This window comes from Arachis duranensis, chromosome 5 (genome assembly GCF_000817695.3).
Source record: "Arachis duranensis cultivar V14167 chromosome 5, aradu.V14167.gnm2.J7QH, whole genome shotgun sequence".
In the NCBI taxonomy this organism is placed as follows: Eukaryota; Viridiplantae; Streptophyta; class Magnoliopsida; order Fabales; family Fabaceae; genus Arachis; species Arachis duranensis.
The window spans coordinates 33666776-33682359 of record NC_029776.3 but is presented as its reverse complement, the minus strand read 5'-3'; the positions used below and the strand labels follow the sequence as shown (position 1 = coordinate 33682359).

The window sequence follows — 15584 nt, the reverse complement described above, 5'->3', positions numbered from 1 at the left end:
ATAGCAATTGATTGAATTCATAGAGTTACAAGGGAATTTGGAAGCTCACTGGCGTGAAAAAGCCAGTAAGAAATATTTTGGATGTTGAACGCCCAAAAGATGCACCTACTGGGCGTTCAACGCCAGTAAGGATAGCCATCTGGGCGTTAAACACCAGAAAGGAGCATCTTCTGGGCGTTGAACGCCAGAAAGAAGCACCTTCTGGGCGTTCAACGCCAGATTTGCAGCATCCTGGGTGTTCAGAAAAACGCCCAGTTACAAAAGACTTCCTGGCGTTCAACGCCAGAAAGAAGCAACAGCTGGGCGTTGAACGCCCAGGAGAAGCAGCAATTGGGCGTTAAACGCCCAAAACATGCAGTGTTTGGGCGTTTAACGCCAGAATGGTGGGGAGGAGGTAAAATTCGTTTTTCTTCACAAATTTTCTACTTTTTATGTTTCAATTCATGATTTCTTGCATAAACATGTTTCAAAATATCATCCTTCAATTCCAAAAATTTTAACCCTAATTTCTAAAATCCCTTTTTCAAATATATCAAATGTATCTTAATCCATAAAGACAAATCTTTTTTCCAATTCAATCCAACTCTTTTTTTTTTAAATTTCAATTATCTTTTAAAATCTTCTTTCAAAATAAAAATTCAAATTTATCTTTTCCAAATATAATTAACATCTTTTTATTTTTATCTTTTTCTTATCATATTTATCTTTTATAAATCATATCCTCTATCTTATCTTTCCTCAAAATTTTTGAAACCCACCCTCCCCCCCTTATATCCACATTCGGCGCCCCTCCCATCATCCACCATTCCACACTTGCTTTCCTCCTATCCCTCTCCTTTCTTTTCTTTTGCTTGAGGACAAGCAAACCTCTAAGTTTGGTGTATTTATCCGTGATCACAAAAACATAATCACTAAGATCATGGCTCCTAAAGGAAAACAACCCACTTCAAGAGGCAAGAAAGAGAATATTCCAAAACCACTTTGGAATTAAGGGAAGTTCTTAACCAAAGAACATTCAGACCATTACTACAAAATAATGGGTCTAAGATCAGTGATCCTGGAAGTCAAGTTCGATCTGAAAGAAGATGAATATCCGAAGATCCAAGAGCAAATTCGAAATAGGAACTGGGAAATCCTAGCTAATCCTGAAACAAAAGTGGGAAGGAATATGGTTCAGGAGTTCTACGCTAATCTGTGGCAAACAGACAGGCAAAGAATAACTGGAACTGCCCTCTATGACTATCGAACCTTGGTCAGAGGAAAGATTGTTCACATCCACCCTGACAAAATCAAGGAGATCTTTAAGCTTCCTTAACTGAAAGATGACCCAGACTCCTTTAACAGGAGAATGATGAGGATAAACAAAGGCCTGGACAAGATTCTAGAGGATATATGCATCCCTGGAGCCAGGTGGACCACCAGCACCACTGGCATCCCAAATCAACTCAAGAGGGAAGATCTCAAACCAGTTGCCAGAGGCTGGCTGGACTTCATTGGGCGTTCTATATTGCCCACCAGCAACCGTTCTGAAGTCACTGTTAAAAGAGCAGTGATGATTCACTGCATCATGTTGGGAAGAGAAGTAGAGGTTCATCAGCTAATCTCGTGTGAACTCTACAAAATAGCAAACAAGAACTCCAAAGATGCCAAATTGGCGTATCCAAGCTTAATTTCTATGCTCTGCAAAGATGTTGGAGTGAGGACGGGAATAACTGAGTATATCTCAGTTGAGCGGCTAATCACTAAAATATCAATGGAAAGACAACAGTTGCAGGCTGACCCAATCAAGAGGAGAGCACAAGAATTCCTCCCAGAACTCCCTCAATTCGAATATTGGGAGCATCTTGAGGCATCTGTTTCCAAATTGCAAGAAGCTATGAACCAAATAAAGGAAGAATAGAATAATCAAAGTAGCATGCTTTGCAAATTGCTTAGGGAACAAGAGGAGCAAGGGCGTGACTTGAGAGAGCTGAAGCGTCAGAAATTAATTCTTGAAGGACCAAGCACCCCACAGACTAGAGGAACATCCACTTCCCAAAATACAGGTTGTTGAGTTTTAATTTTATCTTTAACTCTGTGATATTGCTATTATAGAAATTTACCTTAGAAGTTATATAAGAGTCGTAGTAATTAGCATATCTATTTTGGTTTTATTTCCAATTAAGTTATAATTTATTTTTTCCATCATCATTAAACATGAATAAAATAGTAGATTTTTAGAATAAAGAAGTAATTTATATTTTTCGAGTTCTTAATAAGAAAAAAATTACAATTAATTATATGTGGTGGCAATACTTTTTGTCTTCTGAATGAATGCTTGAACAGTGCATATTTTTTATCTTGAATTTCATGAATGTTAAAATTGTTGGCTCCTGAAAGAATGAGGAACAAGAAAAATATTATTGATGATCTGAAAAATCATGAATTTGATTCTTGAAGCAAGGAAAAGCAGTGAAAAAAAAAAGCCAATAGCCCTTAAAACCAAAAGGCAAGGGTGAAAAGGATCCAAGGCTTTGAGCATCAGTGGATAGGAGGGCCCAAGAAAGTAATTCCAGGCCTAAGCGGCTAAATCAAGTTGTCCCTAACTATGTGCTTGTGGCATGCAGGTCCAAGTGAAAAGCTTGAGACTGAGTGGTTAAAGTCGTGATCCAAGGCAAAAGAGTGTGCTTAAGAACTCTGGACACCTCTAATTGGGGACTTTAGCAAAGCTAAGTCACAATCTGAAAAGGTTCACCCAATTATGTGTCTGTGGCATTTATGTATCCGGTGGTAATACTGGAAAACAAAGTGCTTAGGGCCAAGGCCAAGACTCATAAGTAGCTGTGTTCAAGAATCAAACATGCTTAACTAGGAAAGTCAATAACACTATCCAAAATTCTAAGTTCCCAGAGACGCCAATCACTCTAAACTACAACTCTGAGTTCCTATGGATGCCAATCATTCTGAATTTCAAAGGATAAAGTGAGACGCCAAAACTGTTCGGAAGTCAAAAAGCTACTAGCCCCGCTCATCTAGATAAGAATCTGAGCTCCACTTAAAACTCTTAATATTATTGCTTCTTAATTTCTTTTCATCCTATTTTATCTATCTAGTTGCTTGAGGACAAGCAACAGTTTAATTTGGTGTTGTGATGAGCGGCTATTTTATACGCTTTTTGGGGGTAATTTCATGTAGATGTTAGCATGTTTTTATTAGTTTTTAATAGAATTTTATTAGTTTTTAAGCAAAAATCATATTTCTGGACTTTACTATGAGTTTGTTTGTTTTTCTGTGATTTCAGGTATTTTCTGGCTGAAATTAAGGGAGCTGAGCAAAAATCTGAGTTAGACTGAAAAAGGACTGCTGATTCTGTTGGATCCTGACCTCCCTGCACTCGGAATGGATTTTTTGGAGCTACAGGAGTCCAATTGACGCGCTCTCAATTGGGTTGCAAAGTAGACATCCAGGGCTTTCCAGAAATATATAATAGTCCATAATTTGCGCGAAGATAGACGACGTAAACTGGCATTCAACGCCAGTTCCATGTTGCAGTCTGGCGTCCAACGCCAGAAACAGGTTACAAGTTGGAGTTCAACGCCTAAAACACGTTACAACCTGGCGTTCAACTCCAGAAACAGCCCAAGCACATGAGAGGCTTAAGTCTCAGCCCCAGCACACACCAAGTGGGCCCCAGAAGTGAATCTCTGCACCAATTATCTTAGTTTACTCATTCTCTCTAAACCTAGGTTACTAGTTTAGTATTTAAACAACTTTTAGAGACTTATTTGGTACCTCATGACATTTTTAGATTTGAATTTTATACTCTTTGACGGCATGAGTCTCTAAACTCCATTGTTGGGGGGTGAGGAGCTCTGCAGCGTCTCGATGAATTAATGCAATTACTTCTGTTTTCCATTCAAACACGTTTGTTCTTATCTAAGATGTTCATTCGCGCTTAGCTATGAAGAAGGTGATGATCCGTGACACTCATCACCTTCCTCAATCCATGAACGTGTGCAAAACAACCACCTCCGTTCTACATCATATTGAATGAGTATCTCTTAGATTCCTTAATCAGAATCTTCGTGGTATAAGCCGGATTGATGGCGGCATTCATGAGAATCCGGAAAGTCTAAACCTTGTCTGTGGTATTCCGAGTAGGATTCTGGGATTGGATGACTGTGATGAGCTTCAAACTCCTGAAGGCTAGGCATTAGTGACAGACGCAAAAGAATCATTGGATTCTATTCCAACCTGATTGAGAACCGACAGATGATTAGCCGTGCTGTGACAGAGCATTTGGACCGTTTTCACTAAGAGGATGGGAAGTAGCCATTGACAACGGTGACACCCTACATAGAGCTTGCCATGGAAGGAGCCTTGCGTGTGGGAAGAGGATTACAAGAGAAAAGCTGAAATAAAGCAGACAAAGCATCTCTAAAAACTCCAACAAATTCTCCATTATTAAAGTAACAATTATTTATTTTATGCTCTTTTATTCTTATAATAATTCAAACTGATAATTTTAATTGATATCCTGACTAAGAATAATAAAATAAACATAGCTTGCTTCAAACCAATAATCTCCGTGGGATCGACCCTTACTCACGTAAGGTATTACTTGGACGACCCAGTGCACTTGCTGGTTAGTGGTACGAGATCATAAGAAATCTTGATTTTGATATTGGGATTCAAATTTCGTGCATCAATAGTGATCTGAGCACTATATCTCGGGGGTTCCCACACCATGATTTCGAAGGGCAACATCTCCATGGGGATGTGTCGGGTTTGCAGTTGAACCGACAATGTGATTTCACAGCCAATAGGGCAGGCATTCATCATATGCATTTTCTACCTATTTGTATGCTTTGCCGACTTTATATTGTTTTCCCTATCTGTATAACATGTCTAATTGCTACTTGTATTAATTGCTCTATATGCTTCTACTTGTGTTTTTCTTGTATTGCATATACTTGTGCTTTTACTGGGGTTGAGGAGGTTCGAAAGGCGGTGGCGATGGGGTCGCATGGCGGATCGGTTAGTGAAGGCTGTGGGATAGCGGCTGATAAATCCCATTTTTAGGGTTTATCCTGTATTTAATCTAGTGGATTTTATCTATTATTCTCACACTTATTCATACAATTCGCATGTTTTATATTTTCCTTCTTGATTTTGTGCTATGATTGGAAACATGCTTCTTTGGCCTTAATTTTGCAAATTTTAATCCTTTCTTATTTCCATTCGATGCCTTGATATGTGTGTTAAGTGATTTCTGGGTTTATAGGGCAGGAATGGCTTAGAAGATAGAAAGGAAGCATGCAAAAGTTGAAGGGATACAAGAAGCTGAAGGAATTGCTAATGCTGTCAGCCCTGACCTCTTCGCATTCAATCGGTCATAACTTGGGCTACAGAGGTCCAAATGAGGCAGTTCTAGTTGCGTTGGAAAGCTAACGTCTGGGGCTTTGAAATAAAATATAATTTGCAATAGTGGCCGTACAGCTAAGTGACGCACACGCATTGTTCTGTAGAAAATTTAGCGACCCAGAAATCGTCCCCAGCGATTTCTAGGCTGTTTTTGACCTAGTTCTCGGCCCAGAAAACACAGATTAAAGATGCAGAGTGGAGGAATCAAGGACACTTCTCACTTTTCATAATTTTAGGTTTTAGATGTAGCTTTAGAGAGAGAGAGGCTCTCTTCTCTCTCTTAGGTTTTAGGATTTAGGATTATCTCTTCTCAATCCTAGGTTTAATTTTCTTTGACTTAATTCTCTTCCACTCTTATTGATTCTAATACTTTGATATATACATTCCTTTTCTGATTGAATTCTCTATTTTAATATAATTTGAGGTGTTTCATATTCAACATTGCTCCCTTTTGATCTATGTTGCTGATATTTGAGATTGGTTATTTGGATGCTATTACTTTTCTGTGCTTTTGTGTTGTGCCTTCCAAGTGTTTGATAAAATACTTGGGAGAGTTCTAGAGTAGATTTTTCTACTTTTGGCTTTCGTTGAGTAATTGGTGACACTTGAGTTATCAAACTCCTTTGTTGATGGATAATTGTTATGTTTGCTAGTTGATTTGAATTCCACTAACTCTAGTCTTTCCTTGGGAGTTGACTAGGACCTGAGGATTCATATTGATTTATCTACTTGACTTACCTTCATAATTAGAGGTTGACCAAGTGGGAGCAACAGACAACTCTCATCATAATTGATAATGATAACTAGGATAAGACTTCCAATTCTCATACCTTGACAAGAGTTTTTATTGTTATCATTCTATTTTCTCTACAATTTACTCTTCTTATTTCTCATCCCTAAAACCCCAATTTACACAACTCATAACCAATAATAAGAACACTTCGTTGCAATTCCGTGAGAGACGACCCAAGGTTTAAATACTTCGGTTATCAATTTTATTAGGGGTTTGTTACTTGTGACAACCAAAACTTTTGCACGAAATGGATTCTTTGTCGGTCTAGAAGCTATACTTTCAACAAGGATTTATTTGTGGAAATTTTAGACCGTGCGAAAAACCCGCTCGTCAGCAGCGTTTGATTAGATTAGAAATCTCTTAAGATAGATTACCCTTTTATGGTACTACGGCTTAAGTTGTATTAAAGAATTATCTATTATGCTGTTTTGTTTTAGAATGCTTTAAGCTTGAATCTTGTGATGGATATGGAGTCTAGGATTGCCTTTGGCATCCCGAGGTCTTCTCTCCTACATCATTGGGAACTATTACCATACTGAGAACCTCCGGTTCTCATACCATATTTCTGTTGTGTTTTTTAGATGCAGGTCGCAACCCACCTCGGTGAGTTGTCTGGTTGGTGACAGGAGCGGAGGATCTGGATATCTTTTGGAGTTCTTTTGATTTATTTTATATATATGTCTATCACTTTTGTACTTGGATTGGCCTAGAGGCTTGTATTTGAGAGAACAAAACTTGTATAAGCTGTTTTCACTGTCTAGTTTCATATATGGTTTGTATCTAGCTAGTCGGCTTAAACTCTGCGAGTTATGACTAGCGTCTTATGATATTATACAATTATACTATGATGTTTTGTTATTTTATACATGGTCCTTATGCTTTAAGTCAGTAGCTTCGCTAGTACGTTATGCACTTTTTAAATCCTGTTTTTGAGCCACACTCTTCATCGGACTTCTAGATAGTATTAATTCCTTTTATATAATATATGTATAAGCTTAGAACTGTCATAACCTTTGATTAACCTTTGCTTTACGACGCAAGGTAAGGCTTAGGCTAATTAGGGTGTTATATTTAGTGGTATCAGGGCCTGGTTTATCTGTCTGATATATGCATAGCATGCTTGTTTGTGAGTGCCTGTTTGGGATAAATTGAAGCACTAGACTTTTGATATTGAGACTGATCACTTTGATATCGATTGTTTGGTATAGACAGAAATCCTACATGGCCACTCACGGACGAGGTCGCGCACGTTCACGTGAGAGTAGGAATGAGCAACCGGCGGATAACCATGCCGAATTCATGGCGGCAATGGTGAACCTGGCCAACATTATGGAGGTGAATGCTGCTGTGATTGTACAAGTTGTACAGAGGCTAGGCCAACCGGCCGGGAACGGCAACGGAAATATGAACGGCAAAGGGAATGCTTATGCTAACACTGAAGAAAATAGAGATAACATGGGAGGCATTCCGATGACTTTGGCAACCTTTCTCAAGGTTTATCTGCCAACATTCTGAGGATCAACTAATCCTACTGAAGTGGACCACTGGTTCCAGGCCATGGAGCGTGCTTTACAGGCACAACATGTTCCATACAATCAGTTTGTGGAGTTTTCCACTTATCAGCTTGCGGGAGAGGCCCAGCCCTAGTGGCAAGCAAAGTGTCACTTGCTACAGCTTTAGAACGCTGAGGTTCCATGGGATGTGTTCTGAACGGCCTTTTTTAAGAAGAAACTTCCCTGAGTCTGCAAGGGAAGAGAAGGAGATATAACTAATGCAGCTGAAACAAGGTTCCATGTTTATGGCTGAGTACACCAACAAGTTTAAAGAGCTTTGTAGAATTTCTCGGGTGTGTCAGGGTGACCCGGAGACCTTCGAGAGCTGTAGGTGTATTAAGTATCAAAGGGGTTTGAAGGACAGCATTATGACTGCTATGGCTCCTATGGAGATCCGTGTCTTCTCCGACTTGGTGAACAAAGCAAGGGCGGTGGCTGCATCCAAGGACACTCATGGAGGAAGTAGTAGTAAAGGGCATGGCAAGTATTATCATCCAAGAGGTCAAAGCTTTAAGAGTGGAGGAAATGCGCATCAAAGTCAAGGAGGTTTCAGAAAGAATACTCAGAGTCAGTTTCAATATGCTAAGGGGAGAGGAAATCAGAGTAAAAATTTCCCAGATTTGACTTGTGTGCGTTGTGGGCGTTTTCACCCTTATGAATCATGCAAGATTGGTTTAGGTTGTTGTTTCAACTGTGGTTTGCCTGGTCATATTGTGAGGGATTGCACTCGTGGGAAGAACCCGACTGTGGGTCAAAGTCAGCACCAGGGGCGAGTTTTTGCTGTGAATGCCAAGGATGCTTCCAAGGTAGATCCGTTGATGAAAGGTATTTATTTATTTGGTGATAAGACTTTAATTGCATTATATGATACTGGAGCAATGCATTCTTTTATCTCGTTTGCTAAAGTTGAAGAGTTAGGCTTGTAAGTGTCAGAGTTGCCGTTTGATCTGCATGTACATACTCCGCATCAGACAATTTTAACTAGATCAGGTTGTAGACAAGTAGGTTTCAAGCTTCAGGGTAGAGATTTTATACATGATTTGATCTGTTTACCTATGGTTGGGTTGGAGATGATTTTGGAGTTTGATTGGTTGTCGAAAAATCGAGTTTTGTTGGATTGGTTTGAACAGACTATTCAATTTATGCCGGAAGGAGAGAGTGGGGTAGTGATAACCGCAGGATATTACCTGAACTCTATTATAGTGCATTGTGGTGGGGAAGAGTGTCAGGGTTACATCTTGTTAACTGCTACTGGTAGTTAGGGATTTTTCGGAGGTATTTCTGGAGGATATTCCTAAATTCCCACCACAAAGAGAGATTGAGTTTGCGATTGAATTAGTGTCGGGAGCCAGACCAGTGTCGATTGTGCAGTATAGGATGGCCCCAAAAGAGCTGGCTGAGTTAAAGGTCCAGTTGGAGGAGCTTCTGAACAAGAGGTTCATTCGACCGAGTGTGTCACCATAGGGAGCGCCAGTTTTATTGGTGAAGAAGAAGGATGGATGAATACGACTGTGTGTGGAGTACCGTCAGTTGAATAAAGTGACTATGAAAAATAAGTACCCGCTGCCAAGGATAGATGACTTGATGGATCAACTGCAAAGAGCTGGAGTATTTTCCAAGATTGATTTGAGATCTAGTTACCATCAGATAAGGGTGAAAGAGGATGACCTCCCTAAGACCGCGTTTAGAACACGTTATGGACACTACGAGTTTGCGGTGATGTCCTTTGGGTTAACGAATACACCTACTGTCTTTATGGATTATATGAACAGAGTCTTTCATCCCTTTCTGGACAAGTTCGTGGTGGTTTTCATAAACGACATCTTAGTTTACTCCAAGACAGCGAAGGAACATGAGGAGCATTTGAGGATTGTGCTGCAAATCCTGAAAAAGCGAAAGTTGTATGCTAAGTTGTCGAAGTGCGAGTTCTGGAAGTAGAAAGTAAAGTTCCTAGGTCACGTGGTGAGCAAAGGAGGTATAGCGGTGGATCCTTCTAAGGTAGAAGCGGTGATGGAATGGGAAAGACCGACGACGATGATGGAAGTCAGGAGCTTCTTGGGGTTAGCCGAATATTACCGGAGATTTATCGAAGGATTTTCCCGGCTTGTGCTACCAATGACCAAGTTGACAAGAAAGGAAGCGCCATTTGTTTGGACGTCGGAGTGTGAAGAGAGTTTTCAGACTTTGAAATAGAGGTTAACTTCAGCACCTGTTTTGATCTTGCCAGAACCGCATGAACTGTTTGAAGTGTACTGTGACGCTTCCTTGAAGGATTTGGGCTGCGTGTTGATGCAACACTGGAACGTGGTGGCTTACGCATCACATCAGCTGAGACCGCGTGAAGTGAATTACCCAACTCATGACTTGGAATTGGCGGCGATTGTGTTTGCATTGAAGATTTGGAGACACCATTTGTACGGAGTGAGGTTTAGCGTCTTTTCTGATCATAGAAGTCTCAAATACATCTTTGATCAGAAGGAGCTAAATATGCGTCAGAGGAGGTGGATGGAATTGCTTAAGGATTATGATTTTGAACTGAGTTATCACCTTGGAAAGGCGAATGTAGTGGCAGACGCTTTGAGTCAAAAATCCTTGACAATAGCCTAGATGAGACTCATGGAAGAGAAGCTGATGGAGAAGTTCGTGGATCTTAAGTTGGATATTGGTGAGGATGTCAGAAGAGTCTGCTTAAATCAGTTACAAATCTCAAGTGACTTTAAATCTGAACTCCTAAAGGCTCATCAGAACGATGACGTGTTACCAAAAGTATTGCCAGCCATCGAACAAGGGAAGCAATGGAGAGTGTCATGGGATCAAGACAGATTATAGAAATTCAAGGGAAGAGTCATTGTGCCGGATGTGGGGACGTTGCGACAAGATATATTGAGAGAAGCGCAAAAGAGTGGATTTTCTATTCACCCGGGAAGTACTAAGATGTACCATGATCTGAAGACTATGTTCTGGTGGCCTGGTATGAAGAAGGATGTGGCAGAACATGTCTCAAGGTGTCTGGCGTGTCAGAAGGTGAAGATAGAACATCAAAAGCCATCGGGAATGCTTCAACCACTTGAAATACCTCAATGGAAGTGGGAAGGTATTGCAATGGATTTTGTGACCAGTTTACCAAGGACTAGGTCAGGATTTGATGCGATTTGGGTGATCGTGGATCGCTTAACCAATTCTGCTCACTTTCTACCTATTCGAGTAAACTGTTCCATGGAAGAGTTAGCAAGGTTGTATATAAAAGAGATAGTAAGGTTGCATAGTGTGCCATCGAGCATAGTGTCGAACCGTGAGCCCCGATTCACATTAAGGTTTTGGGGAGCTTTTCAAAAGGCTTTCGGTACAAAGCTATGTCTTAGTACGGCGTATCATCCACAAACAGATGGATAGTCGGAAAGGATTATTTAGATGTTGAAAGATATGCTGAGAGCGAGTGTTTTGGACCAACCTGGAAGTTGGGACCGCTACATGCCATTGGTGGAGTTTGCGTACAACAATAGCTTTCATGCGAGCATTGGGATGGCTCCGTATGAGGCTTTGTATGGACGGAAGTGCCAGTCTCTGCTTTGTTGGTATGAATCGGGCAAAGCAAGCATTTTGGGTCCAGATGTGATAGCAGAGATTATGGAGAATATTAAGAAAATATGATAAAGGATTTTGACTGCTCAGAGTCGACAAAAGAGTTATGCAGACCAGAGAAGAAAATCGTTGGAGTTTGAAGTGGGAGAACATGTGTTTCTACGAGTTACCCCCACAGTTGGGATTGGAAGAGCAATCAACACCAAGAAGTTGAATCCGAGGTATATTGGACTGTTTCAGATCCTAAGGCGTTTCGGGCCGGTGGCATACCAAGTGGCTTTGCCACCTCACCTATCTAACCTACATGACGTGTTCCACGTGTCACAACTCTATAAGTACACGGCGGACGCGACTCATGTGTTGGAGCATGAGACGGTTGAGTTGAGGAAAAACTTGACTTTCCAAGTGAGACCGGTCAAAGTTGTTTGGAAGCGAGCAGGAGTTAAAGAGCATACTTGGGAATTGGAATCCGAGATGCGAAAGGACTATCCTGACTTTTCTCAGGTAATTCAAGTTTTGAGGGAAAATTTTCTTATTTGGTGGGGAGAATGTAAGAACCGCAATTAATTGAACCTATTAATTAAGTGGTTATATTGCCCAAATTTGATTTCGAAAAGTTAGAGTGAGAATTTGAGGTTTTAAACATCATTTTTGGACTCAGTGGGTTTATCCGAGCCAGAAAATGTGTTTTCTGTGAAAAATCGTGAAAAACAGTGAATCGGCATTTGAACCGGTTCAAGTCTGCCCGGTGCTGCACGAGAAAAAGTGGAAACAGTCAAAAACCTTAGAAAAATAGTAGAAATGGAAAACCAAGCATTAATTTTAAGGTTTGGCCTATAGTTGGGCCAAACGGGCTAAAAATGCTAACGGGTTGAACCGGGCCCAAGTCAACATATATAAAGGTTCATTTAGTGAACCTTAGCCTCATAAACACACACACACTTCAGATTTGAAAGAGGGAGAGAAGAAGAGGTTAAACCCTAATCACCTCAATCTTCTCAAGCTCATATCTTGTGTTCTAGAGCTCTGATTTGTGTGCCGTCAGCGACTACGCGTTCCTTGTGAAGAGCTCTACAAAAACCATCCAAGAAACTCTAGTGGTAAGCTCGAAATCTCCTCAGTTCTTCTCTCCAAAATTTTGGGTACCTAGGGTTTGGATTAAGTTAGTTTTTGTGATTCTTGATGTTTAGGTTCACTCTAATCCTTGCTTAGCTTTGGGTTTTGCCATCCAAATCTGTTGGGAAAGGTAAGAGGCTTTGATCTCTTGTAATCTTTTGATTTATGTTGAGCCCTAGGTTGATTTTTTTGTGGTGATTTATATGTATATAGCTTGATTATTGTGAGTTTGGAGCTTGTTGGTGTTTGTTGGAGCTCTATTAGTGGTTGGATTTTGGGTGAAAGCTCATTTGGTTCATATTGGGAATCGGCCAAGGTATGGTTACGGTTTCCTCTATGTAGTATATAATATTCATGGATACTTAGGCTAGTGAGCCACAGGATAGGATTGGATTTGAATGGTTGATGAGTTGTTGGATGTTATTGTATGATGATGTTTGATGAAATGATGATTTTGAGTTGAGATTGTTGATTAATAGTAATATGATGAAAATAAATGAATTGTGAAATGGAGTAATGAATATGTTGATACATGTGATATTGGTGTTGAATAATTGGTAATATAGTTGGAAAAATTGTTAATGAAGTTTGATGTATGAGATAAATTGATATGGATTTTGTGGATGAGGAACGATGAGGGAAAATGTGGTAAGTTTGGTGAAATATGGCATAAAATGTTGATTTTGATGAGAATTGGGGTTTGGAATGGTTTGGGTTAGTTTTGGTTGAGTTTTACAAAGAATCGTGAAAGTTGTGATTTTGGGTAAAAGTGAAATTTTGGGGAACTTTGTTTGATCATAACTTTGTTTTATCATAACTTTTAAAATTTTTGGTACTTGTGCGTACGCACAACCCTGTGCGTATGCACCCTTTTAAAAATTTCCTGGGCATGCGCACGCACACCCCTGTGCGGACGCACACGCCCTGTTTCTCAAATTTTGTTTTGTTTTCAACTATTTCACCTTCCCAATGAGGTTGTAATCTTCCACAACACCTTTTAAAGACTTTTGGACATTTTTTTGGATGCTCAAACATGGGAAATAGTTTAAGGGTTTTATATACTATTATTTTGGAAAAGTTAGCAGATTGAGGACTAGATTTCTGTTGTATTGGGGAAGGTTTGATGATGTGTGATGAATGGTTGCTGAATGAGATGCGAGATCAAGGAACTGAAATGTAAAGGGATAATGGTTGAAAAGAGTCGAGGACTCTGAATGAAGTGATGGATCCATTTTGTACTAAAATGATTTTGAAAACCATTGTACTATTATTTTATACTAAGATTTTGAGACGCTATGCGCCCTGTAGGGACGGTGGTTAATCCCGCCTGTCGAGGTAGCAGCGGCGGCGTAAGGATGGTGGTTAATCCCGCTTGCACTTAGATGTGAGGACGGAGGCAAGAGATCCCGCTCACATCCCTTCGGATCATTAGAGCGTACAGACGCAAAACCCTGGATAGTGATCCGAGCACTATATCTCGGGGGTTCCTACACCATGATTCCGAAGGGCAACATCTCCATGGGGATGTATCGGGTTGGCAATTGAACTGACAATGTGATATCACAGCCAATAGGACACGCATTCATTATATGCATTTTCTACCTATTTGTATGCTTTACCGACTTGATATTGTTTTCCCTATCTGTATAACATGTCTAATTGCTACTTGTATTAATTGCTCTATGTGCTTCTACTTGTGTTTTACTTGTATTGCATATACTTGTGCTTTTACTGTGGTTGAGGAGGTTTGAAAGGCAGTGGTGATGGGGTCGCAGGGCGGATCGGTTGGTGAAAGCTGTGGGACAGCTGTATTTGATTAGATTAGAAATTCCTTAAGATAGATTACCCTTTTATGATACTACGACTTAAGTTGTATTAAAGAATTACCTATTATACTGTTTTGTTTTAGAATGCTTTAAGCTTGAATCTTGTGATGGATATGGAGTCTAGGATTGCCTTTGGCGTCCCGGGGTCTTATATCCTACATCATTGGGAATTGTTACCATAGTGAGAACCTCTGGTTCTCACACCATATTTCTATTGTGTTTTTCAGATGCAGATCGCAACCCACCTCGGTGACTTGTCTGGTTGGTGACAGGAGAGGAGGATCTGGATATCTTTTGGAGTCCTTTTGATTTATTATTATTATTATTATTATTATTATTATTATTATTTTTGTCTGGTTTCATATATGGTCTGTATCTGGCTAGTCGGCTTAAACTCCGCGAGTTATGGCTAGCGTCTTATGATATTATACTATTATACTACGATGTTTTGTTATTTTATACCTGTTCCTTATGCTTTAAGTCAGTATCCTTGCTAGTATGTTCTGCGCTTTTTAAATCCTGTTTTTGAGCCACACTCTTCATCGGGCTTCTAGATAATACTAATTCCTTCTATATAATATATGTATAAGCTTAGAACTGTCGTAACCTGTGATTAACCTTTGATTTACGACGCGAGGTAAGGCTTAGGCTAATTAGGGTGTTACAAAGACTCCCAGTGAGATGTGAAGAAAGAAGAAAAAGATAGAAAAGTGTAGATGTAGGATGGGAGAGGAGTAGAGTTCGAAGAAATAGAAGTAGAAAATAAAAGAATTAGAAATAAAAGAGATAAATAAGAATTAAAATATATTTATTTTTATTTATTAATTATTTTCAAAAATTAAGGTTAATAATTTAAAAAGAATTAAAATTAGTTAGTGAATTTTCGAAAATAGATGAGAGAGAAGAAGAGGGTAGTTTTCAAAAATTGAGAGAGAAGAGTTAGTTAGGAAGTTTGGAAAAAGAAGAGAGAGATAAGATAGAGATATGAAAAGAGGTTAAGAAAGATACCATCTAAATTAAAAAGATTTGAAAATTAATTTTGAAAAGATAATCACTTACCTTCTCTCTCTTTCGGAAAAAGATTTGATTTAAAAATTTTAAGTTAGAAAAGATAAGAAAAAGATTTGAAAAAGATATGATTTGAAATTTGATTTTGAAAAAGATTTAATTTTAAAATTTGAAATTTGAAAAAGATATGATAAAATTTTTGAATTTTGAAGAAGGATAAGGTAAGATTTTGAAAAAGATAAGATTTTTGAAAAAGATATGATTTTTAATTTTGAAAAGATTTGACTTTTAAAATTTAAAACT

The 15584-nt window shown here is 39.2% G+C and overlaps 1 protein-coding gene across 1 annotated transcript; it reads left to right on the top strand.

The window, feature by feature from the left end:
- The first annotated feature begins 11160 nt into the window (after nt 1-11160).
- Nucleotides 11161-14542, top strand: LOC127747617 (uncharacterized). The gene is made up of 3 exons (XM_052261698.1): nt 11161-11324; nt 11406-11835; nt 14501-14542. The coding sequence occupies exons 1-3, from the start codon at nt 11161-11163 to the stop codon at nt 14540-14542; spliced, it is 636 nt and encodes a 211-aa protein (XP_052117658.1).
- Nucleotides 14543-15584: the final 1042 nt, after the last annotated feature.